The 27,681-nt window shown below is 38.7% G+C and overlaps 1 protein-coding gene across 1 annotated transcript in view; it reads left to right on the top strand.

Moving 5' to 3' along the window:
* Positions 1-27,681, top strand: part of LOC122808376 (V-set and immunoglobulin domain-containing protein 10-like) — a 406,591-nt gene that overhangs the window by 69,225 nt on the left and 309,685 nt on the right. The window contains exon 3 of the mRNA XM_044079342.1: positions 14,059-14,340. Within this exon, the coding sequence (XP_043935277.1) occupies positions 14,059-14,340 (282 nt within the window). The remainder of the gene's footprint in view (positions 1-14,058; positions 14,341-27,681) is intronic.

The following is a 27,681-nucleotide window of genomic DNA, read 5'->3' as shown; positions in this document are numbered from 1 at the left end:
CAGGTGAAACATCTTAATGTACAGCAGATGAGGACTTTGTAAATGAAAACAGTTATGAATTGTAAGTATGAACAGAAGGAAAGAGGACAGGTGAAATATCTTAATGTACTGCAGATGAGGACTTTGTAAATGAAAACAGTTGTAGCAGGAACACTAATCACATATTAACATGATACAGTACAGACTGCACAGTGAAAATGTATATTACATAACTGTCACACAAGGTGACATAACAACGGAGAAGATCTCTTTGTCATATAAGCATCCTGACATGTACAATGGAGAGGAGATCTATTAGGGATGTTATATAAAATAGGGGTTAGCTGCATACTGTGCAGCTGTGCAAAATGAGTTGTCAGAATATGACTGCAATGTCAGCAGAGGTCTCCACCAAGTGGGACATAAGATCATGGACAACAGTAAGCAGAGCCATGTGCAATCATGGACAATAGCAGAATAATCACCAGTAATCCCATGTCAATGACATAACCACATGTGACTGTGAGTGATCATAAATAGCATAAATAGTTCTGCATGAACTCACTTTTACAACTTTTATGAGATGTCAGCAATCTATAAGGGTAATCAACCACATTGCCCTGGCACTGTAACATCTGCACATTGTCCTGGCACTGTAACATCTGCTAGAGGTATTAGTAGGGACACTGCTATACCTGTATGTGACATTATGATCAATCTAGGCTGGGGTGGTGATTTTAAAACATATCTAGAACAAAGAGAAACTTTATGTTAAATTAGATTAAATTCATACAAGAACCTGGCATAAATGATGCTTTTAACATTAAATGTTTTTTAAAAGACCGAAGAGTCTATATAAGGAAATAACATCCTGTTTTTGAATCTTGATAGATTACTTGTTTAATTGAAATAACGTGCCTATTGGTGGGGATGAATATTCATAGTAGTTTTAAATTGTGGAGTTTTGTATGTTCATTATATTCTGATGAAGTTTTTTTAACGAAAGCATGGAGTATACTTTGCTTTCTGCATATTCTAATTTCTGGATTTGGTATTTGTTTTATTCTGGACATTTAACTATTCTTTTTGATAATAGCAGTCTCCCACATTTTGGTGTAAAATGCTTTCTCTAATGTCAAGCAAGTGCACAAACACACACACACACACACACACACACACACACGCACACGCACACGCACATGCACACACACATATACTCCAATTGACTGCAGTGAGAATGGAATCCCTATCTATTTAAGTACACCGACTAGAAACATTTTTATTTAATGCAAGCATCACAGCACAAGTCTGACTTGAAGAGTCTCAGACAATACTTTATAGGTGATGATATCAATAGTGTCTGGTGAGGAGAAGATGGTAATAGCAGTGTCCCACGTGCTGGTGTAAAATGCTCTCTGTAATGTCAAGCAAGTGCACAAACACACACATAGCCCAGTTGACTGCAGTGAGATTAGAACCCCTACCTAAGTACACAGACTAGAGAACTCAGTACTTTATGCAAGCACTACAGTACAAGTCTGACTTTTGCAAGACTGCAGGACAATTTGTAGTGGATGACCATTAGCATTGGATGTTGGGAGGCCTGCATGAAATGGAAGTGTAGGTATGTGTAACTGTCAAGATACGAAAGTTGTGCATGTTATCAGATTTATGAGTGTGCAATGTGTATTATTTGTTGTTGTATTTCCACTGTGCAGGTATAGTTTAAGAGATAGCTTTACAAACGTTTTGCAAACAGCTGTCCACATTACTACAAGTATTGTGAAAATCTGAATGCACTTTTTCATTATAAAGATGTGCATGGTATGCAAGAAAACATGTGTTATTTATTTATGAATTGTAGTTGATATATTTGTGAACAAGTACCGGGAGAACAAGTTTGCAGTGCATGAGGGGAGGAGGAAAGAGATGGAGGCAGTGTAAATATATGTTCTTTTCTTAAAAAAAGTGCCTTCCCGTTGTATTTTACATGATCTTTCATGGAATGAAGACTAAATGGACAGTAAACAAAACCAATACATGGTATTGTCCACTTTTTATAGTGTACTTCTGGGCAGCTGGTTTGCAGTGACAATGGTATAGTGTTTACATATGTGATATATGCATTTCTACTGCTTTCCCTGTTTGCATGTAGTTAAGCAGCAAGCAAGCAGGAGACTCAGTGTTACAATTATGAGAGTTCTCAGCACTGAGTGTATGAAACACACCTGCTGCTTAGCTGACTCTGTTGCAGCTGATGTAAATGCATTGACACATTTCTTTTGGAGCCCAGATGATATAGGTTCGAACCCAGGTGAAAGGAATTGTTTTAAATAAGTATTTATAATGCAATGATATAATTCTTTACTGTACAGTCACTGTGTGTTACCTTAGCACAGCTATTCACAGTCACTTGGCATTGGTGCATCATACCAAACTCTGCTCAAACACAGAGGCTAAAAAGTGAAGGCCTCCATTGCTTTTTTTTAACTTGTGGGTGCTGTGTGTGATTCTATTTTTTGACCAGATTAAAGGTGTTAAAATGGAGGTAGATAGGAATGTGGTGAAATAGGGGGCAAGCAGGGTGAAGAACAAAGGGAAAACAATATAAGAATGTGCAGGGGGGAGGCAGGAAAGAGCCATAACTATCCACTTCTTCAACAGTATAAAATGAAAATAAGTACAGAATGTTAGCTGAATTTAGACTCTCATCTCAACAAAGAGGGTTGATAGCAACAACACAATCATGTTAAATGGACCAAATCAGGTGTGTCAAGAAGACACATAATGCAGTGGAGAGCTATGCATGGGACAATATTTTTTGTGGAACAGGTGTCCATTTCTTTTTATTCAGTAAGTGATGAATGCTGGATGAGGGATGTTGGTATTTCTGGGTCAGGTACATAGGGTAGGTAAAGAAGCAGATGCAAACAAACAGGTCAAACAAGGCAAAATACAGGGAAGGTGAGGGGCACAAAAGTTTGGGGGACATCATGATTGGGGTTTGGTAAGGGACAACAGAAGCCCATGCCCATCAAACATGGGGACAGTGAGAATCCAGTCCTCACCTGAAGGACTGTCATCACTGTTCCCTTACTCTGCTGGCTGCTGGAGTACTTAACATCTCCTTCTATGGACCATAAGGGAGAACAGCTACTCCATCGGGTGCAAGAATGGACCAACTGTGTTGTGCACAACCCTATGCACCAAGAATGGCATCACCTTGTGGGTGATGGCATCTCCTTGTGGGTGATAAATACCCACCTCTGCCAGTATTTCCAGAGGGTATCACAGCACCAGCTGCCAGGATAGTGCTGCCTGAGGGCACAGGTAGTGCAGGGCAGCAGAGGCAGTACTACCAGGTTGGGTCCAAGATATTCTGGGTGTCAGTGCCAGAACTGGTGGAGTGGGGGCAGGCTGACCCACTGGGGATGGCCTACCTCCCTGTGCTGTAAAACATTTTGTGATTTCTTAGAGATTGACATGGAAACATTTTGATGACATGCATGACTTCTACAGTTGGTTTGTGCTACAGACTGAAGCATGCATGCTTGCTTTTACAGTTAGGACATGCATGCTTACTTTGCTACAACTGTATAGAAAATAATTTTTAATTAAATGCTACAGTAATACTTCTCTTGTATTGCATACATACCCCTTGCTTCCCTCAGTCTCCCTAGACACTCAACATGGGCTTCTCTATTCACAGTTATTTCTGCATTAGCTATGAAATGAAGAGAAGAGAACAGGACAGCTTTATGCATACCAGTCTTACATATATGTAGTTTTCTGTCTATTGTAAATTGTCTTTATTAGTATACTTACACAACTGTGCAATGTTACTAGTTCTGAATTCATCCAACCACTGGTTGAGTGTATACCTCTTGTGCCTTTTCAGGTAATTAAAGTGATGCCTACACTGTTTTCCAGTGCATGGCCAGACTATTCCAAGTCTCAGACTTATACTGGGATCCAGTATAGTACCCCTGCAAAAGCCTTCAGATGTGGCACTTTACAAGGAGTCCAAAAATTATTCTGGACTTCTCAACACCCCACCTCTGTGCCCTAAATTGGGCACCTTCCTTTCTACTACCAGAAATGTCTAATCAGAAAGAACAGCAATAGCTAATAGTGATTTCCTGTCAATGCATGTAATCATGTTTACTGGTAGTGTTCAAACCCAAACAATGATATCAACCATGTTTGTGTGATATTAAGTGCAGAGCAACAGTATCAAACAGAGTGGAAAGCAGTATTTTAAATGGGTAGGTTAATATGACAGTTGGCATTAGTTTTGGATTGGTTGTTGCTGTAACTGTTAAGTGATTTAACTTTGCAGGCATTTATTGGGGGCTTAAAGCTTATTTCTGTTGGCTTTGCATACTGATAAAATTAATTTTTACAATGAAGGATTCAAATCTATGTATAAGGAACAAGACATTTTTCCACAGTGGTGATTTTTCATTCTTGCCACAGAAGAAGTGCTTCTCAGACATGGTCATGAATTATATATGAATACACATGACAGACTGAGGGGTTAACCATATATGTGTGTCACCTCATAGTGTCCTGTTTTATACATTCATGTGTATATGAGTCTTATTGAGGTCTTTTAATTGTATTTATCTTTTTATGTAACATTTAATATAAAGTAAAATGGAGCAACAGTAAAAATATTTTGAATTTCCTGTATTAGTACCCAGGGTCATCTGTATTGCAGCCCTACAGGAATAGTTAAAAAACAGTTGGATATTTCCCTATTCATCATTAACTTATGTGTATTAACCATTGTGCACCTCCACTTAGTGTGCTTGAGTAGTGCCCAACTAAACAGATAGAATATATCCATTTTGAAAATTGTTGACTGTCTGCTTCCTCTCCGCAGGTGTTCTAGACCTGTAGGTGTTGGGGAAAGTTGCTAACCATCGCGTAATATCACTTAACGGTGTTGCACAATGGAAAACAAAAAATGCAACAACATATCCTGTTTGAAATAAACAAATTTGGCAACAGATGGTGGACTATGTCACTGCTGTTGGCGACTGCAGCAAGACACATGACCAGGTGCATCATATGGTCATTGACATGATTTCATCAGCCTGCAGGAGAGCAGTCGCAGTGGCCTATGGACAGATGACTACCGGAGGGGGGGGGGGGCTGCTACAGATCCACCACTGACGCCAAATGAAGAATTTCTGTCCACTGTCAGGGATCTAGAGAGCTCAGAGGAAGTGCACAACAGCATGTGATTTATGTTACTGCTGCTGTTTCAGGGAGGACAAGTATGTCCCAGGGAGCTCCGGGTAGGCTTACCTATGTCAATTGTTAAATATTTCTTGTATAGTAAAATATTGATAACAATACTTGAGTTTGTTTAACAATATTTTTGGGGGGCGGGACTAGTTATAGATTGATACAGTTAATGACACATTCTAGTTCATTACACATGGCCTTGGGATGGACATGTCATCCAAGTTTCTGTTAAATGTATTGTTAATGGACATATAAAGGGCAAAACATTTTTCACCCCCTGTGTTATTGTTAATTGTGATGATGGTGCCCTTAACTTTTGCTTAACTTCTTCCAGAACCATCCTCCCTAAGAAGTGTGGAGTCATCTACGCATGGTAAGCCAAACATTCTTATTTCAGTGTTGATGAGCAGTTCACAGAAATACTTATTTTATCTGTATGTGTGATGTGAGTGTCAGGACTGTGTGTGTATTGCTGTACTGCCTGTAACAGTGACACTATTGTTAGTTTCTTAGCATATACTGAACTGTAGTAGTGTAACTATTAATTTCTTTCCTGTGCTTGTTCCTTATTGTCACAGGTGTTTCTGACAGTGGAAGTGTAAGACTCTTACCACCTGATGTCAAAGTATCGTCAGACTCTGATGATGATGGTGGGCAAACAGAGGCACAGTCAGGGGGTGCAGAGGTTGAATCTGTCACTGAGGTTGGCATTCAGCCATCCTCTATAATTCCATCAGACACAGCCAGTAGGCCTATGCCAACCCACTCTAGTGAGCCCTCAGATATTAGACAGATAGAGGGTGAGGCACTTGATCAGGGTACTGTGGTTACTGCGGTTACAGTGCCTGTTGACTCTGGCCATAGCCAAAGTGTGGATGAGGTGCCACTCCTGAGGGTTGTTAGGGGTGCCTGGAGGAGGTCTACTGTCCATCCTCCACTTGATCCAGGGGTGCCTTTCTGTGCCACTTGACATATTTTAGGGCCATCATGGAGATGCAGGCACATACTAATAGGGCCTCAGAAGAATGCTCAGGGTTGTAGATGTGGCACAGGCTGACATGTATGACTGCCTTCACCGTGTTGCTGATTCAATGGATCAGATGAATGACATGTTAGAATAGGCAGTGTCTGTGATGGAACATCTGCTGGGAAGGGAACAACATCCATGTGGGTGTAGGTCAACCATATCATCTGATGTTAGCCAATGTGGCCATGCCTGATCACATTCCCACAGTGGCACTACTTCCACTCCTCCATCAGTGGCTGAGGTGTCCACATCCAGACATGACAGACCTGGACATACTCAAGAGGAGATCTCATCCAGTAGACATCAGTCATGTTCAGGTAGCAGCAGTGCATCTGACCGTGGGCATGGACGTGTCAGTGCAACTGCTTGCAGAGCCAATTCTCATGGTTGAGTACAACAAAGATGAACTGCTACCTCTACCATATATTGCTATCACCTGTCTGACATACCAAGATGTAGAGCTAGCACAGGGCTTGTCTGTGTTCTTGTAGACACTCAAGCACGAATTTCACCAGCAGTGTCCATACAGACAGACACACAACAGCTACATAGTTCAGTCATGAGGCTTAAAGCTCATTCTGTCTCAGTAGCCATTTGATACATTATCCAAACATCTGCCTGTTTCTCTTTTTTAGTCACATGCACTCACCTTTTGTGTCAGCCAAGGCTTGTTGTACTCCCCACTCTTCACCCTGTGCAAGTGATGATAACTGTGCCATATCCTTGTTTTCTGTCTTTTGGATTCAGTGATACATAAGCTTTGTGTCTGATGGTCAGGGTACATAGCTGACTTAGTTCTTAGTATATCTTTGTTTATGATGCTGTTTTGTTGATTGTACTGCTTTCTTACAGGTTTTTGTAATGTGTATATGCCTCCCACACTCTTACAGCAAAAAGGCTAGACCAAGCCATTAATAAAAGTGGGACAAAGATTAAACAATAAGAAGAAATTTTAAATATTTTGGTCTTACAAAGGAGGTTGATAGAATCAAACAGTTTTTCATCAATATTTCTAAGATTTTTCTGAGGGATATGAAGTCTGAAACTGAAATGTGTGTCATTAATTTCTAACTTCTCTCTTTCATGATTTGCCAGTACAAATCCATGAAGCCAAATTGAGGACATTTGCTGACCATCAATACTTTTGAGAGGTATGAATGTGTGAATCTTTCATGCCTGACCCCACTTAATAGAGGATATCTGCATTCACATAAATCACTACTGTCACCTGTTGAAGTCATTGCTGTAAAAATCACCCACCTTTTACTTACTTACATAACCAAATAACAGTATACAAAGATATGCCATTGATTTGTATTATTACATATTTTTTAATATTCCAGGTTCAACACTTAACTTGTAAATCTGGCAGTTGCTACAGTTTTAGTTCAAGGCTGAGTCTGGTAGGAGTGCACAGCCATTACATGGGTAGATAACATTTGTGAGCATTGCCTGGCATCAATGTTACTGTATACATGTGTGGAGGATGAAGGTTTTAGCCCCTTAGGTGGTGAGTGAGTGTGCTATGCATTGCCTCTTAACCAATGCGAGGGCGTATTGAGCATGTCTATGTCTGCCTACACCCACTGCAGCTGTTAGTGCCTCTCTGACTTCTCACCTTTGTGTCGCTGTGGTGACCTTGACAGTGGTGGTGGGATGTGTACCCTTTCCCTTTGTTGATCCTGCTGAAGCTGTTTTCTCAGGATGATGTTGTGAAGCATGGCACAGATGGTCAAGATTTCTGTATATGTATGTGAATTGTACTGCAGGGTCCCCCAGATGTACCTAGGCACCAGAACTGCAACTTCAGCAGCCAAAACACATGCTCTATGATATTTCTGGTTTGAGCATGTGTCTTGTTATAGCCTTCTTCACTTGGTATCTGTGCATTTCTAATGGGTGTCATCAGCCACAGTTCCAGTGCATAATCTGAATCCCCCAGTAAATGATCCTGTGGAATATCACCCCCAGTAAACATCTCATACAGTTGGGACTTGTGCCAGATACGTGAGTCATGGTAACTGCCTGGGTTGCCAGAACACACATTCAAAATTATTCCCTTAGTATTGCACACAACCTGGCAGTTAATGGAGTGGAAGCCCTTTCCTTGTTCTCTGGGTGGTGCTTTGATTTCTATATGTTTCTATATGTTTGCAGACTATGGCACCCAGTACTTCAGGGTAGTGTGCTACAGGGTATAACTCCTGCATATTTGTGGATGTGTCCTCAAGTGTACAGGGAAAATATATGTAGTGAGTGGCATGTAGGAGCATATCATTCAGGAATTGATGGACGATTCTGGATGCTGATGCTTGTGACACCCCCAAGCATGTCCCCTATTGGTCTTTGAAAGGTTCCTGTAGCTAAAATTCTAAGTGCTACACATACCTTTGTCTCCACTGATATTGGCTCCCCCTCTGTTTGCTCTTGGTCTAAGTTGAGGACAACAGAAGTTATAGAGTTCCTGTAGTGTGTCTCTGTCGACCCTGTAGTACTCAACAATTTCTACCTCTTGCAGATTGTGATAACTTAAACAGGGTCTAAAACTCTTCCCCTTCTTGGCCGTGGTCCATTAGCAGCAGCAGCAGCATAGAGTTCAGCCTGTTGCACATACACATAAATTAAAGCAACAGCAGCCCTAACATTCTTTTTTGTGTGTAGACTCCTTTCTGCGGCTGTATTCTAATAGGTTTTGGAAAGCACGGGAAAAACCAGCACTGAGTCTACACAGTTGCTTTATAGCTTGTTGAATAGCTCCTCCAGCTTGGATTTGTTGATTAGCATATAATTCAGCTTCTTATCTTGTATGTAGCATACCATAGTGTTTATCATGTTTTCACAGCTCTATACTCCATTTAGGGCCAGTTGCTGAATCCAAAACAGTGTGCTACTGTGTCTTAGCGGACCATGTGGGGTTTATTGAATCTGCACCTCTATCCTTTCCATATAAAGTTATTTGGGTTTTGCAGTTGTAGTAGCACTAGCTTGAAAGGGTGTATCTAATATCTGAATAGCTCTTAAAACTCAATGTGATCTTTCAAAATTATTCATTGTTGGTTTATCAAGCAAGTGAACATTTTTTCACTTACTGATTCTATGAGGTCTGTAAAGTTATTTGTTTTTCTGAAAAATCTCTTATCAGTTATGTTCCCATGACTTTTTACTTCCAAGTCCAGTAAATTCTCTTTTGTGATAAAAATTTCCTTTTAATGACTCTTCCATTTATCTTCCATTATTAATAGCCTAATTTCAAAGGCAGAAAATATGGTTTCTTTGCTGTTAATTCTTTTAAAGATGTGAACTAATGTCATACTCACTTTGGCTAGCTGAGAAGCAATTTTATCAAACAAATCTTACAAAAAAGGATAGGGCAACTAATTAATTCATTCATTTATGTTTGTTTGTTAACCAGGTTAATGAGATGGCACAATACCATGTTCTACCATTACCCAGGCCAAAAGACAAAACAATAACTAAAAGGCACAAAAATTCCTTTTAATCATTACCTTAATTTCATTAAGCAAGTTCTTTACGGAAAGGTTTAGCTCTGACTTTGCCCTTTGCAATATGTAATTTATTCTTCTCTCTGTCATTTTTTTGTTTGTTTGGAAATATTTTTGCTGAATGGTTCATTTTAACAGATTCTTTTTATATATTTTCATGATTGTTTTAAGTTTCTTTGCCACTCACTCATCAAATTATAGGAATTATAAATTCTCTTGAATTACAAGGCTATTTAGCAAGTGGCCATTTGTGCCTTGCCTATACTCACTTTCAGGCTCTCCCAAATGTTTTAAGGAGGGCAAGATCTATAGATCTCAGAGTATATTTTAGAGTATCTGTAAGATTGAGGCTTTTCACTTAAAAGTAGTTGTTAGATAAGGTAGAATAAATATAGTAAAACAGGCCTGAAAATATAGAGTCAGGCTTGTATCTTCATTTTTTCATACAGTTTCAGGGAAAGACAGTTCAGTAGAAGGGAAAAGATAACCTTTCTGGCTAAGCATGAGATGTGTAAAAATAACAGTTATCAAGGGAAAGCTACAGAATGCCCCTTTCTCAAGGGGAAGATGTGGGTACTTGCAATGGAATACTAGATAAGGAATAGACAGGCACTGCCAGGCATCTACTAGACAAGGCCTGGGTATCAAAGTTGAGGGGATGGATACAACTAACAGAGGAAAGTAACTGAACTGAAGTAATATAATATGTATGTTTAGGACAGAGAGTTCATTTGATGTCTTGTACAAGACTTGTTCAGATATCATTGTTGAACTACTGTCATGTTTTCAGTTATCTGATATATTATGCTGCTATATACCATTTGAATATGCTGCTGTGAAATTTATATCTTCTTCTGTTATATTATATGTTGCTCACTACAATAAACTATAATTAATCAATCCAGGGCAACAGAACTATGATTTCTTACAGCACCCATCCATTTGACATTTCTTAGTCAAATGGATGGATGCCCAGAGTATATTTTAGGGCATACATCCATTTCACTAAGCTAAGTATGAAGGCCAAAATTAAGTCACATTGCATGACATGCAAGTAGAGTGTGTTCTAGAACAAGGGTTGCTACTGGTCAATGAACCTGTCTCTTCATTTAGTTTTGTTTATTACCAGATGTAAATTTAAATATTTTGTTCTTGTGTTGGCTATGCTATTTGATACAATGAGTAAGAGGAGGTCTTGGATAATAGGGTCCTCAAAAGCACAGAAACAAAGCACAGGCCTGATCTCAAGAGCCAATGCAACATGGATTACAGGGACAGGATCCTCTGCATTTTTTCAAGTTTTTTTTATGTATCTAGTGAGATGCATGCCAAAAGGTGCATTATATTCTATACTAGGTCTAGTCAGGGCAGAGTACATGGGAACGATAACTTCCTTGTTTTTTAATAAGATGTTCCTTGTGATTAATTGTGAGTCAAAGATGGATTTTTTATGACTACAGTTGCTACATGGTGATCCAAGGAGAGGGAGCAACCTAACCCAAGTGTGCATGTCCCTGATCACAAACTCACTGGAGAGTGGGGTGTCATTGATACAGTAGGTGGTCCGAATTTCCTGTTTTCTGAATGAGATGGTATTTCTTTACTTAGCATTTAGTTAGAGACCTTTTTTTCATTTCACCAGGAGCTAATATATTTTAGTTCTGTTGGGACAAGTATTAGTATCATTGGTTGATTTAAGAGTGATACCTGGTTTACAGTCATTAGAAAACTTAGTCAGCCAGACATCCTTGCTGTCAGTATTTAGCTCAATGAAATAAATGCCAAAAAGGAGGATCCTAATATGAAACCCTGGGGAGCACAACTGGGCACCGTTCTCCTAACAGTCATGATAACATGTGTTTTGTCCTTGAGCCAATCTTACCAAATAGGCATCAGTGTTGAAGGCCAGTAGCTAATTAACAATCCCATCATATGCTATCAAGTCAAACACCTTTGACAGATACAAGTAAGCGGCACAATCAGTGTGACCACTGCCCACCACCTGTGTGACCTTTCCAAAGAAGCATATAAAATTTACAAGGCACAACCTGGGTGAGAAATCAGAATCTTTGAGCATCACAGTCCAACAGGAACAGACAAACTATCTTCTCTTCTGAATTCTCAGATAATCACTTGAAAGAAGGTAGAAGGAAGCAAAAGCAAACTTTTCCTTGAGAATCAGGATAAGAAGTAAAAAGGAGTTATTGAATAACATTACCAAAAAGAGTAGCCACCTCCAGGGATGCAAAGAAATAAAGCTGAGATCACAGGCATTTTACCCAAGTTTGATTAACAGGTCAGAAGCTTGCTGGAGCTGCCAGGGGAGGATAAGTATGTCCATTTTAGTGGGTGAGCAGAGGAGGGGTGATGGCAAAGATAATACATAGCTATTGGCAAGCATTTGGGCTGCAAAGCCAGTGCATTGTTGGCAGCCTTTATCATACCTCTGTGGTAGCATGCAGCCAGGCAGGGAAGGTGCTGTGTTCTTCTGCAGTAATGTTAACTGCACATCCCTTTGCCCAGGGGTGTGGATAAGGACATCAGAAATGCCCTCATAACCAAAATGCCAGTGAGGACAAAAATAGTCCTTATGGCTTCTTATTGATGGCACCCTCCGGATAGCTCTACCCAGGCACTTCTTGGAGACCCCAGTGCTTTGAAACAAATAGGCTCTAGTCCAACTGTGTGTAGGAATGATGGCTGGTATTCCTGGGGAGAAAAACACATAGAAAGAATTACAAGAAATTCTCTAAGATTAAAATAGTTTGTCCAGAACAAACAGCTTGAGCTCTACAAACATTAGTTGCCAGACATGGTATATAGCCTCCAGCTGTATTCATATAATGAGTGAGATGCCCGGTCCTCCAGGCAGACTGTTTTGGACAAAACTGAAATCCATATAGACCTGAAATGATTGGAAACAAAGGCAAACAAAAAGAGATACGTGTTGACTTGTGAATTGTAGAAGTCTGAGTTTCATAGAATGGAACCTTTAACAGTGTCATATATGTTGTCATGCATGCAAAAGTGTTTTTATGATGTCTTAACTTGGCATAACTGCTGATGCCACTCACATCACCAAACATAACACCAGTCAAGTCCAGCCCTACCTTCTAATGTTGAATTTAGTAGCAATCTGTCCTTTGGTCACAGTACAGTACACTACTTTCACTGCTGGGGGATATCACATTGCAGACATAAGTCTCACCCCTTACTACTAGTATCGGTGAGCTGACCATCCTCTCCTTTGTAATAGATTTAAAAACAGAAGAAGTCAAATGCAGTTCTTTGTTGTCTTCCATATAAATTTATTCAGTTGTGAAAATGTGAAAAACCTAAATGTTTTTATGTAATAAGGATGCAGCAAGATTAAAGTAAGGACAGTAAATACACAGTCATAAAGTAAACCCTGAAAAAAATCTAATACTGTTTTTTTTCTGAAAAATAAAGAATAATGTTTAAAACTACAAGTACAAGTGGTTCCTGACAATTTCAAGAATATTTGCAATAAACAATGAAAAAATAGAAATATCAAATTGTGAATGCTGATCAATTTGCAGGATGACTAATATCCTCTTGTTTGCGTGACTTACAGATCATCTTTTTATATATACCTAACAAAGTACTTAAGCTATTATGAGTCAGTCGGAGTACACAGTATCCCTCTGAAAATATCAGCTGAAAACTGCAATTGGTAGAATTTCTTTATAAATGGAATGTTTTTGATAAGACTGCTGATAGATTTGATTACTATTAACTGACATATAAGTTGCTAGCATTCACTACTGTGCATAAGATATGCTTACTTGGGTCTATATCACTTCATTGAATATTCACATTGTCGAACCACTAGTACTTGAACCCACTTTGCTGAAGCCTCACTTTATCGAATGGAAAAACAACGGTTGGCCATCATCGGAAATTTGCTCTTTTTCCCACTGTAGTGGGATCTCAAAGTTGCTATATTTAGTTAGGGGGTATGTGGAGGGATGAAGCCCTCCACTTGGTTGGGTTTTAAATTTTTAGAATTTTGTCACGGGCAGTAGGTTGGTCAGCCATTGTTTTTCCCTATGAAAATCATCAATTTAATGGCCATTTGATAAAGTGGGTTCGATTAATAGTGGTGCGACAATGTGAGTATTTGATGAAGTAATATAGACACACTCATTTTCTTTTTCTGCTTATTTACAGCATGAATTTCACTTACTCAGTTAACATTTTATTCACATGTCCATATTAAATCTTTATAATACTGAATTTTCATTATTACATCTCTCTTTTCTCCACTGAACTCAGATGGACCAGATCAGCCTCAAGTGACAATTTTCTCTGACAAAGACACAAATCCTTCCCAGTTTGTGATGGTAAACAGCACTGTGATTCTTAACTGCACTACTGATTCAAACCCACTTCCACAATACTACTGGTACTTGAATGATTCACAAAAGTCTTTTCAAGAGGGCAGTCTTGTGCAGCTGAATAGGGTCAACCTCAGCATGCAGGGAGACTATTCATGCAATGTAGCCAACGCAAAAACAAAAATCAGTAAAAGAACCTCTGTTACATTGCGTGTTTATCGTAAGTATTTAAAATGACTTCTTATTTTCAAATTTTTACAGCACTTTATTTCAAATGCATAGACTTGTGTGTGTGTGTGTGTGTGTGTGTGTGTGTGTGTGTGTGTGTGTGTGTGTGTGTGTGTGTGTGTGTGTGCGTGTGCGTGTTTGTGTATCCAGAAGTACAATGATGGAAGCCATTACATCAGTATGTTGAGAGGCAAGCAGTGTAACAGGGACATGAAGGCACTATTAATATATGACACATGGGCACAAGTAATAATGCTGTGGAATACAGCATACAATCTCATTGCAGACAAATTGATTCTTATCTTGAGTGCAAATAAAGAGTAGAGATTATTTGTATATTATACAGATGACAGCATCTGGTGCTACCTTCTCTACACAGATAGAAGACTGCTGGTGGGGTCACTGCTGTGGTGTGTACAGTGTGCCGTCGTAACAGTGAGCATGTGTAAATGGTATGTGACCACAAGCAGTATCTATCTTCCTCTTATTTATGCATCATGCTATTTTTATCTGAAGCTTATGTTTTTTCTGTGTTATGTTACACTAAACAGCACATCAGCATTACAGAGACATCATTTTTTCAGACTGTGTCACAGTCGTGGTAAATCTACTGTTGTAGCTACGTAAATATCTGTCTCACATATGCACATTATTATTTATATAGAAGTCCATTTTTGTTCTGATCTTTACTTTTCATACGAATTTATTCAGCTATATTGTTTCAGAATTGTTGCACAGCTTAGGCATGTTTTTTCCAAAAAAATATGAAAAAAGAAATAAGAGTTTGTAAAGTTTTGTTTTGCAGCTAGTACTCTATTATTAAGGTTATTAGTTTAATTGAATGTGGTTACATAATACAATTATGTGTTATGCAATGCAAGTGAATCCTGTTGTAGTAGAAGTATACGGATGATATTACTGCCAGTTTATGGAACACATGATATTGTACTAAGATACTAGTTACAGCACAAGTCTCATGATTAACAAAAAAAGGAAGTTAAATGTTAGTACTCACACCACTTAATTTCATCAGCAGTTACTGAGCAAACCTTCCCTGGGATTCAGAAACATTTTTTGTGTCACTGCAAGCAGTTTTACATAATGAGCAGCTACAAGCAGGATGTAGGCGATTCAGAGACGCATTAAGGATAAATGAAGAAATCCATCAAATTCAACAACCTGCATAATATGCTAATGGTGGTATAATATAATTGCATTTAGCAACATTATTATAATGAGAGCACCAGTGGAACATGTGCCTGGCCTGATGATGGCTTGCTTCATCTGTCTGGATATATCTGATGGTGCCTTGCAGTATGAATTCATATGTGATATGTTATTCTCAGTATGTGTTATGGTGCAGAACATATAGCTTCAGGAAGAAGAAGTCCCAGAACTGACAGTGGAAGGGGAGCTTTATGAAGAGCCTTTGGAGGAACTGGCTCCAGTGGAAGGCTATGTCAGGAAAAGGTTGGTGGTGTATGCAGTAGCACTGGCTAAAAGGCAGTGGCTATTTCATAACTATGGAACAGAATAAAGCAATATATAAAAAAAGGGTATGTAAAACTCATCCAGGCTGTTCTGTTCCATGCATAGACTTGTCTCACTGTGCATCACACATAGGCTACCTGATTAACAGAGGTCATAGTACATGTAGCATCATATGCATAGGTGGGGAGGCCCACAATGTCAAGTGTCATCAATGTGAAAATGTGTATGTGTGTTTGTGTATATGTATGCATTTGTGTTGGTATGAGTGAACATAGCTTGGTGCTTTGGGTGACAGATTTGTGTGGGAAGAGTGTGGAGACTTAATGGACAGGGAGGGGTTGCTATCTCCATTATTGCTTATGGGTGTGTGTGTGTGTGTGTGTGTGTGTGTGTGTGTGTGTGTGTGTGTGTGTGTGTGTGTGTGTGTGTGTGTGTGTGTGTGTGTGTGTGTGTGTGTGTGCGTGTGTGTATGTGTGTATGCATGCATACATGTGTGACAGTGTGTGTCTGTGTATGTGTTTGTGTTATGACACAACATCAGCAGAAATTGCAGAGATTATAAAGACAGGTACAGGGCATCCACAGGAGATGTGTGTGAATAATATATATGCCACTATTCATGGAAGCTCTTTCACCTCTGTGAATCACAGACATACCCATAACAGAAGTGAACATGAATATGAGCAATGGAGTGGGGCCACAAATCAGTTTTGTACCAGCACCACAAACTCACCAGCATCCAGAGCACATGGTAATTCTCTCCACACTGGATGGCAGAGTGGAGATTTTGACACAAAGTGTGCCTGACAGTGATCTTCCAATTCCATGGCAGCCCTCACCACCAGAGACAGAAGTAACCCAGCTATGGGAAATGCATCCATAATGACACCCAGCTGGGAACTAAACCTTCTGTTTAAGGGGGTAAAATAAAACAGTCTGAGACTTTGCTAGAAAAGCTCATCCAGACTTTGCTACAGCTTGCTGTGAGGGAAAGGTTAGTTTGTTTTTGCTGTCTTGTATTTTGTGTTACACGACTGTCTCCTCCTATTTTATATATTGTGATTCATTGTCTTTACACTGTGTTTTAATTTTATTCTGCTTTTAACTGCTTATTTAAACTAGGAAAGAGACCACAGCTGTGTCTCTTGTGAATCACACAGAAATTAAGTTTCTCCTCACCCTCCCAAGCTCATGGTGTTGTGTTTTTAAACACAGCTGTCTTTTAGTGGGTCTATATTAGAACATCGAAGTTTCACAACTTTGAATGTTCTAATATCGACCCCTATTCAGTGAACACTGAAAATAGCAAAGCTGCAGAAAACCAATTTTTTTTCCTAGGGAAAGAATTCAGTTGTCCGTTTCTGTCGCTTTGCTATTTTCAGCACTGTGGTGGAAAGTTATGGGTTGGGTTCAGGTAAGTGTATGATTGTGTGAATGTGAGGGTTAGGACAGGTTAGGTGAGTTAGGGTTAGGGCACGGGTAAGGTGAGTGTGTGATAGTGATGGACCTTAGGGTTAGGGTTTGGGTTAAGGTAAGTGGATAGTTAGTGGTGTATGTACAGTTTAGTGTAGGGTTATATGTAAGATTTTAGGTGTATGTGTGTGGTTTGCTGTTTGTTTGGTGTGCTTGTGTTGTGTGTATGTGTTTCAGAACAGCAAATTTTTTCCCTAGGAAAAAATTTGCTGTTCTGCATGTTTGATGTTGTCAGCGTTCTCTAAATAGGGGTCGATATTAGAACATTCGAACTTGTGAAACTTCAATGTTCTAATATAGACCCCTTTTTAGCTCCCCGCTCCTTATGTTAATTTGACCACATATGTCCTTCTTTCTCCTGCTTTATTGGCTATTGTGAATAAGCACAAAATTATCATTTTGTGAAATCAATCCCCTTTAACTACTTAAATTTATTGGCCATCCCACTGGATTCCACAGAACTAGAATACAAAGTGTCCACACCATCCAGTCTATCTTGCTCTTTTAAAATGAGTGGCTCTCCACTTAGATGGCTAAAGCTTAAGTCACACCCTCTTTCGTATCTAACTGCTTAGTGCACACTGCAGGTCTTAGGATATTAACACATTTTCCATTTTTCCATCTTACCTTTAAAATCTGCAACATCTACTCCAACACCACCAATTACTGGACAGTCCACATTCTGCCTCTCTGCAGTCATCTTGGGAAGAGTGCATCTGTTTTGCTCCTGGGGGGAGAAGGAGCAACATAGAGACATTATTTCTTGAGGACTGCTGAACACCAGAAAGCCTAATAACTACTTCATAGGTGTCAGTTTGGAATTTGTGCTTATATTTTGCTCCTGGTGCGAGAAGGAGCGGAGTGCATAGATTCCTGACTCTTTCTGGTTGGGAAGTGAGTTTCTGTGTTTGACCTTCTTGATTGATCTGGCTGCTATTCAAGGCAACTACCAGGAAAAGGGTACAGAAAGCCTACTGACCCTTATATCATCTGGGACAAGGCTGTGGATAACCAAACAGGCTGTGGCCTACTTCTCATCTTGGGAATGGTGCTACTGTTTTGATTCTGGTGAGATAAGAGGCAAAGGAGCTTTGTATCCCAGCAGAGTGAAACTATAGTGATACCAGCACTAGTAGTTCTTAAGCAGTAGCCATTCAGGTGACTCATCACTTTTCATTATTCTTGACAAGCTAATTCTTTCTTTTCAGTAAGTACTGCTTGATTTGCTTTTAATTTCAGAATATCTGCTTAAATACTTTATACATAAGTCATCAGGTTCTACTTATTAGATTCCCCTCAAGTGTTTGGCAGTGCCCTGTATAGCCACAGACACCTTGAGTTGACATTTTCCTGTAAAAGCACCACTGAAGTTTCACCAATACCTAGTTACACACAGGACATCTAGTTTGCAGTGACAAGCACTGACCTCAGAGTTGCAAACCGGATACTCCTGACATTCCTTTATATTCTCACTCCAACTGTCTAATCAATGAAAAGACTCTGTTGCCATGTATATGAACTTTCCCACTATCTCTGTTACCAGCTTGATGGATATAGGCACCCTGAGGCAATGAAGAATTTGTCTCATGTATCCTGACAACCAAATAATGGCAACAAATTCTCAAACCAACTGATATGGTATGTGAGAGATGCATTTGCACAATGTCACTGGAGGAAAAGCTGTCACATAAAAGCACTTTTAATGTTGATGATATTGTCAGTAGTAAACACACTGCACCCATCACACAGAATTGAAAGCAAACACATAGACCTACATATGCTGAGGCACTTAAATGTAACCTTCCTGAACCCCAAAGACCTCCTAGATGAAGTGCACATAAAAATACCCTCAGCAAAACAGAGTGCACTCTTTCAAAACAACACATACAGCCACATCTCAGGGGGCTTCTACTACTAAGACCATAAGGCAAGCCACTATAGAATCCAACATTCTAGTCACTGGAGACTCCATTGTGAGAATCAATGATGTCCCTCTCACCAGGCTGAGTGAGGAGAAAGTCTTGGTCAGTTGCTTATCAGGGGCCAGGTTCTGCCACATTACACGTGCACTCCTTGGACCACAAGTACTAGTATGATTCAGTCATAGTCCATGTTGGTGTAAATGACCTGAAACATACCTCCCTAAACTGTATGAAGAGAAGCATCATGGAGCTCTCAGAATATGGGTCCTAGGCTGGTATGAGCCTAGCATTGAGCAGCATTTTACCTTTTCCAAGGATGATGCTACAATATGAACAAAAAATGACTGACTTTAATAACCAGCTTAGTTTCTGGTATCATTTTAAAGGGGGTTCAATATTTTTCAGCATGGAAGGAGATCAAGGAGGTCAACAGACCACAATGCTTTACAAGGAATGGTCTGCTCAACGTTCAAATATTAGCTAAAGCATTGTCCTCCCCCATAGTGCCCTTTTTAGGCAATGCCAAACTGAAAGTACTTCTGATAGAGCACATCAAAACCAAGAAAATCTAATGGTGTTACTGCTCAATGCTAGGAGACTAAACAAAAATCTTCACTTCCTAGAAGCACTCTTCATCCTAGAGAATGCTGATGTCTGTGAGGTCACTGAGAATTGTTTTAAAGCCATGGAGATCACACCAACAATCCATGGTTATAATGCCTTCCACACATTTAGACCAACTACTACACAGGCATGGACTAAAGGCGGAGGTGTCTTGGTTTACATAAAAAATAAATATACATTAAGGGTGGTCAAACAGGACAGTGCACTTGAACTTCTCCACATTCAAATCACCATAGGCAAAATCCAGTACCACTTCCTTGCAATGTATAGGTCCCCCTCTATGACCCAGGAAACTCAAACCATGTATTTAAACTTATTGGAAACCCTTACCATCCAAACCAATATAATATTTATGGGCGACTTTAATTAATCAAATATGACACCAAACCTACATGCACATTGATTCCTGGATTTTATAAACACAAACTCCATGGACCTGATTGTCAAGCAACCAAGCAGGGCTGCAACCATGCTGGATCTGGTCCTCACTAATATGGGAAACTGCTGCAAACTCCATAGTGCAATGTCTTCTCTGATAAGGCCAGACCACAAAATGGTCTCCTTTGAATTAAAAAATACAACCTGGAACCCCGGCTAACCCTGGAATATTCAGGAACTACTGTAAGGCTATCTTCCTACTATTAATTGATAACATGGCAAAATTTCGAGCCCCCATAAACCCTGAGTGCACTGCTGGCTATGCAGAACTGTTCACAGAAACCCTATACAAGCACGTTAATAGATGCATAGAGGCAGCTGTACCCACCAGGAAGAAGTACAGAACTAACTCAAAAAACAAGCCACCTAAGAGGAATCACAACATCAATAGGTGCAGTGGTGCAGCAGTAGTGTTGTCGCCTCACAGCAAGAGGTTCTCTGGTTCAATTCTCGGCTGGAGTTCCTTCTGTCCTCCCTGCATTTATGCGAGTTTCCCCCAGATGCTCTGGTTTCCTCCCATGTTTCAAAAACATGTGTCTGGAGTGTTTCTCCCTAGGTCTCTGCTGAAAATTGGCTTTGTTCCAAGTCGGACTTTCCTGGTAAACAAATGTTAAATAAATAAAGTAAAATAAAAATTTATAACAGAAGGAAGGAAAATCATGGCAAAAATTAGGAGGTGCAACACCCAGCAGAATAAAAACAATCTCATCAAACTAAACAAACAACTCAGAGGACAAACAAAGTCTACCAAAGCCACATTTGAGGGATATTTGGCCTCCTAGACCAAGGACAATCACAAGCCATTCTTTAAATATGTCCACAACCTCAAAGGCAATAAAAATTGTTTGGAAGTGGAGCCACCTATACTGAGCCAAAAGATATAGCAAACCATTTGGCCAACAAATTCAGCTCCAACTTTACCCCTCTCTCCCCATTAACTTTCATTCAAGAAATACCATAAAATATAACTCTCTCTGTTTTCACTAGAGACCATGTCCTTAATCCTCTGTCTAAGGCCAAGAACACTGCATCAGTGTGCCTAGACAATATCCCAGGATGCCTTCTAAATAGCATGAAACATGATCTGTCAGGCCATGTGGAATTGCTATATAACTGTAGCCTCCAAACAAGCTTTATGCCTCACGACTGTAGAACAGCAACAGTTATCCTTCTGCAGAAAGGTGGGCCATCTGCAGACCCATAAGTCTCACTAGTCTCATATGCAAAGCCATGGAACTAATTATCATGGAAGTGATCAATAATGTCATAGGAACCCTAAAGACACTGGACCCAACCCAAACTGGTCTCATGCCTACTCAACCTAACAGACTTCTTTGAAAAAGTCACCAAAGCAATGGATGACAGCAAAATGGTTTGCACTGCCTACCTTGACCTGGCCAGGGCATTTGACAGAATCCCCCACTCAAGCATTGTTGACAAACTTAAGAGGTTAGGTACAAACCCTTAGGTCACCCAATGGATAGACAGCTGGTGCACAGACAGGACCAAGGAAGTTAGATGTGGGGAGTTCACCTTTACAAAAGGCCAGTCACAAACGTAGTCCTTCAGGGATCGGTCCTGGGACTGCCCCTTTTTGGCAATTGCATCTCTGAAGTCAAGGTCAATATCAATGGCCTCTGGACAACTACATTTGCAAATGATTTCAAATTAGGAACTGTCATTGAATCATCCACTGATACAAATGTTCTCCAGGAAGGGCTGACACAAACAACTGGTGCCAAAGCCATGGACTAAAACTAAATCAGGAATCATCCACCTCTGGTAACTGTCATATTGACAACACACCCTCTAAGAGTTGATGCACTACTCAGGGACTTGGGGGCACACATAGACAGTAATCTAGCCTTTGACCATCACGTGGCTACAGCAGTGAGGAAATCATTCTATGTTTCTCAACTTATAAACAAAAGTATGGCATCTAGGTCCATTTATCAGACCTATCATTGAGTACAATGCCCACTTTGGTATGTACCTAGTCAGGCATATCCAGCAATTGGAACATCCACAGATGTTCCTCACTAAAAGAATATATGGCATAAGAAACATATTGTGTAGACTGCCTTAAGGCTCTATCCCTGTATTCAGTCTCCTACAGGCTATTGAGGAGAGATATATGCCTGGCTTACAAGGCATTGTCAGACTCCACTTTGATGGGCATCCTGGATATCTGCAAAACAAACAGCACTAGAATTACCTGTTCTTAAGACTTATACCTTGCCTTTGATATAAATAGGACCTGCTGGAGACACTGGTATGTATCCCAGAAATACCCCTTCTCTGGAACAGGCTCCTTATCCATGAGAAGCAGAGTTCCTCCCTAACCCCATTCAAGTCTAACTTGGGCAATTGGATGGGCAACAGGAAATTCATCCCTATGTCTCTAATGGACACAGGCAGCCTGTAAATGGTTCATCTCCCAGCCCCTGCTTTTAAATGCTTCACCTTTCAAGCCCCTGCTTACACTTTTCAAGGCTAACATAACTTGTCAGAGATTTGGGATGCATAGCTAGGCTAAAAGGCGCTTCCAGTCATTAGCCTAGTGAACACCTATGAACCTATGAATGTAAGATGCCTGTGTATTCAGGGATACCTGGTTCACACAAATCTGTATACCACATGTCCATGATATCACACATGAGAGATATGCATTCTTAGAGATCATCATGCAGCCCTTGTTAACCACATATCATGTTGCTAAAGACAATGGTGTTGTTAGCCTGTGCTATACAATAGCCCTGCACATCTGCTTTGGATATTGAGACAGCCAGCTTGTGTACAGGATGGTACCCATGATGTGCATGGCCACTGGCATAATGTCAGCTAAAACTGTATACTGATCCACTCGTCACTGACTCTTTTAGGCTGTTTTTAATCTTGAATGTTGATATCAAGCTTTTTGAAGCAATGTGGACAGATGGAAGCAAATGATTTCTAACCACCACTGTTGACCAATCAATCTTTTCTATAAGCAGGACATGATATAATGTAAATATGACATCTCAAACAATATAATATGCACATTCTAACAACATGTTATCTCTGACCTTATCATTTGATGTGAGAAGGGTGCCCTTGGAATTTTTGTTTGTAATATTTTGCACATTTTAGTTTGCTGACTAATTCATCCTTGGAAACCAGACACATAGGCAACCAAACAGCTGGACTCTATATGGTATACTTTGGCATGCAGCTACAACTCCAGTGCAGTAAGGATGTCCAGTTAAAAGTGTCTGCTAAGAAGGCTGTGCAACTCTTAAACTCTCAAATCTCCATCCTTACCCAATTTGTATGCAAAATAAGACATTATATACATGGCTTGATAATTTAACCTTAACTTATTTATATTTTTTATCCTTCATTGACCAGGCTACTCTACTAGACTAATAGTCTTTTTCATAGGAGACCTAAGGTGGCATTTGTACTACTAGGAAAAATTTGTCCAGAGTATTGGGGAACTTTCCTTACTCTTTTCATTACGAGTGGGTGTGTCTTTGCTGCTGCACTTCTGCTTCTGTTTCTAGCACAGAGACAGCTAGGAGGAGCTAAGTAGTAACTGAGGGGAAAAAAGAGTTGTTTTGTTGGTAGCAGTGTGGTTCTATCAGTTGGACAGAAAATTGCTGAAAAGTGAGAGGACGTTTTAACTGAAATTGCTTCTGGTGGTTTGCCTGATGAAAGATTGGTACTGAACAAAGTGATCCTGGAGAAGAGTCTGAAATTTCATAGTCATATACGATTGAAAAAGTTTTACAGACTGGACAGCGAGATAGCGGTGAAGAAATGAATCGTGAGTTGGATGGACAGAAAGTTATTTGTACAGGTAGGATGCAATCTGGAAATCATATGCTGATACAGCTGGAAGAACAAAAGGTACTGTAAACTTTATTAAAAGAAAAAAAGTGTGTTGTTCAGATAAGAAAGGAGAAATAACAGATATTTTGTGTAGGACAATTTAGTGTTATCTTTGGGTTTTGAAGCAAAAACATTGACCCTTGATTCAGCTGGGGAAAGAGACATTTTGTGACTTAACATGAGACTGAAGACTTAATGGAAATATTTTTAATTGTGAAAAAAAGGACTGTTACTCATGGAATGAGTTATATTTTCCTGGCAAGGGGCTCAATTTAAAAAAGTTAAAAGTTATTTCTCGTTTAAGTGCTATTCAGTGTCTGATATTGTGAAGATTAAAGATGGAAGAGGTATTTGGAATGGAGGGTGGGAAGTGGATGTTATATTCAAATACAAAAAAGATGTGATAAACATTTGCCAAGTGTTGTATACATAAATGGTAAAACTGGAACAATTACATACATGGGATAGCCAAAACCTTTTTTTTTTGTTTGGGGAGGGGGGATTTTAGTCATCTGATAAATGGGTGTACAAAAATAAGATGTAATCAATGCAGGGAAAAAGGCTGTATAATTAATAAAAATAAAAGGAATGTAGAAAATATAAAAGTAAAGGGCATTTTTGGTTTGATTTAAAAAAAAATGAACAAGATAATGTTGAGCAGGATGATGAAAGTATTGCAGTGTCTGAAAGTAATGAGGAAGTAGGGAAGGAAGGAGAAAAGGGTGTTAATGAAAAGGAAGATGAAGTAAGAAGAGATCCTTTAGGTAAACAATTTATATTTCAGGATGTTGAAGGTAACTGTACTGAGAGTACTGAAAATGAAGAAGAAATTGAAATTGATAAGCCAGATGTTTACGAAGGGAGTATAATGAATGTTAGGAAAACAAATTTGATAGATGTTACGGTAATGGTAAGGAAAAGAAGATTTAAAAATGTATAACCAGATATTAAAAAGAAAGGTAAAGACTGATTTATATGTATTTCATTTAATGAAAATAGTGAAAAATCTTATTCTGAGGTTCAAGGTATATCTGAAATAAACTGAGACATACACTCAATTGATAAAAGAAAAATAAGTTTAAAGTATCTCCTTTAAACTTAAAAAGAAGAAAAAGTAATAATTTTAGAGTGCTATCAGTAAATGTGAATAGTATTATTGATATTGTAAGAAGGATAGGGATACTGGAAAGAGGTGCTAAATGTGACATAGATATATTATTATTATTATTATTATTATTATTATTATTATAGAATATGTAAGATTCCTGACAAGTTAAGGAAGATTGCAAATATAAAAATTGTGGAATAAAAAATAATATGGAATTTTGAAAGTGAATGCTGCTCTGGTGTAGCAGTATTATGTAGAAAAGCAGTTAAAATATTGGATTAACACTGGTAAGGTTAACTGTTGTGGATGTGAGGCTGAAAGACTAATTATAGCATTATATGCAAACACAAATGACAAGGAAAGAGAGACACTGTTCTATCAAATATTATATTATGTGGTGTTAACATGAAACGTATTATTGCAAGGGATTGTAATTTAAGGGGAACATGCAAAAAGAAAGGCAAAGATATAAAAGAAATGCAAGAAGTGATAAAATGTGGTAATTTAGTTGTATGGAATAAAAGCCAATAGACATATAAAAGAGAGACAACTGTATCTGAAATTGATTAGTTTGTACTATCAGAAGGTTTAGGTATGACAGATGGCGAACATTAGACAGAGGTTTTTTGGATCATTTAGCAATTTGAATGGAGGTGAATGGAGTATATTAAAATAGGAAATGCAATAAAAAGAATTAATAAGAAATTATGGGATAAATTTGGAGATTGGGAAGTATTGCAGTTATGGAGATATTGGGTCTACTTCACATTGTCAAACTCACTAATCATCGAACACCTCTTTGTTGAACCCTATTTGTCAAAATCTTCATGCATAGAATGATCATTTCAGCAAACTTTTCCCCATGTTAAGTAACCAGTGGACCATTATTGGGAATTTGCCCATTTCCCCACTGTAGTACGATCTTGGGATTGGTATATTTAGTTAGGGGGTGTTGGGAGCAGAGCCCCTACCAAGTTGGGTTTTAAAATGTTGGTTTTGTTGCGGTTGGTAGGTTGGCCAACAGGTTACTTACCTTGGATGAAAATTTGACAAATAGGGTTCAAAAAAGAGGAGTTTGATGATTAGTGAGTTTGATGATGTGATATAGACCTGGAGGTATCATATAACCATGAGAAACTGATATGAATGGTGGACTGGATTTAAAAGAAGTATAAAAAGTGTTTCTATGGTAGGTTGATATAAGAAAGGAAGAGAAATCAAAGTATGAAAAGATGTATAGAAATGTGTTGGAAAATTTAAATAGTATACAAGACAGTATTATGATATGTAAAAAGAAATACAGAAAATAAATCAAGAACAAATAAAGACGTTACTGTTTAAGCAGAGATATTATTTACAAGAGAGAAGGTAGGAAGTGACTGCATATTTGCGTAATACGGTTAAAGAGAATTTTAGTATAATGAGTCAAATGAAAAATGTAAAAGGAGAGGTAAGAAGAACACAATGCAAAATTATTAATATTCTAGTACAATATGTTAAAAATATGTATGAGTAAAAAGAGAAATAAGTGAGAATGGAAAGTAAAACATTTCAAGAAAGAGTTAAGAAAGAATTTGAAGAATAAATTACTATTAATGAAATTGATGAAGTAGTTTGAATATTAAGCATTGATGTAGTATCAGGTCCAGGTGGTATAGGGTGTGAAATGTACAAGAAATTAAGGGGCTGTCAAAGAGAAAGTTTTATAAAAGTTATGAATAAATAGTTGAAAGAAATGTTTATTTATAAAGATTTCTGTAGAGGGATATTAAAATTTATTTGGAAGAAAGATGAAAAGTATAAAACCAAAAATTGGAGATACTTTAAATAATACAGATTATACATTTTTATGAGCATAATACAGAGGAGAATTGAAGGAATAATGAAGGATATTATGGAAGAAAGTATATATGGTATAAAAGGGAAGGGAAGTCAGGAATTATTAGTGGTTTGAGAAATTGTAGATGATATTGCAAGTAAAATAAAAAAATTGAAACTTATGGTAAGTGATATTAGTAAATCATTTGATACAGTAGGTCATGAAGCTTTGTGGGAAGTCATAGAAAAGTATGGCATAGATAATAAAATTAGAAAAATGTGTATGCCAGCTTATCAAAATAATACAGTAAGAATGTTGGTGAATGGATGGCTGAGTGAAGAAATATGGATGAATTTTTATACAAGACAAAGATGTCCCATGAGTATCAATCAGAGGAGTTTAGAAGGGATTGGGAAGAGAGACAGCCTGGATAAGCAATTACTAAAGTATTTACATAGGTATTTTTATACCCAGGTAGACTCCAAAGAAATATTCTGCTAGTAGACAGCAAATGTTGGAGGTGTGATGGGAAAGAAAGAGGTAACTGGGAACATATTTTCTAGGAGTATAATGAGTAGTCAGACTTTA

The sequence above is a fragment of the Protopterus annectens genome, chromosome 8.part0, assembly GCF_019279795.1.
Source record: "Protopterus annectens isolate FY-2018-M chromosome 8.part0, PAN1.0, whole genome shotgun sequence".
NCBI lineage: Eukaryota > Metazoa > Chordata > Ceratodontiformes > Protopteridae > Protopterus > Protopterus annectens.
Note: the sequence above shows the minus strand (reverse complement) of the source record. Positions and strands in the feature narration are given on the sequence as shown.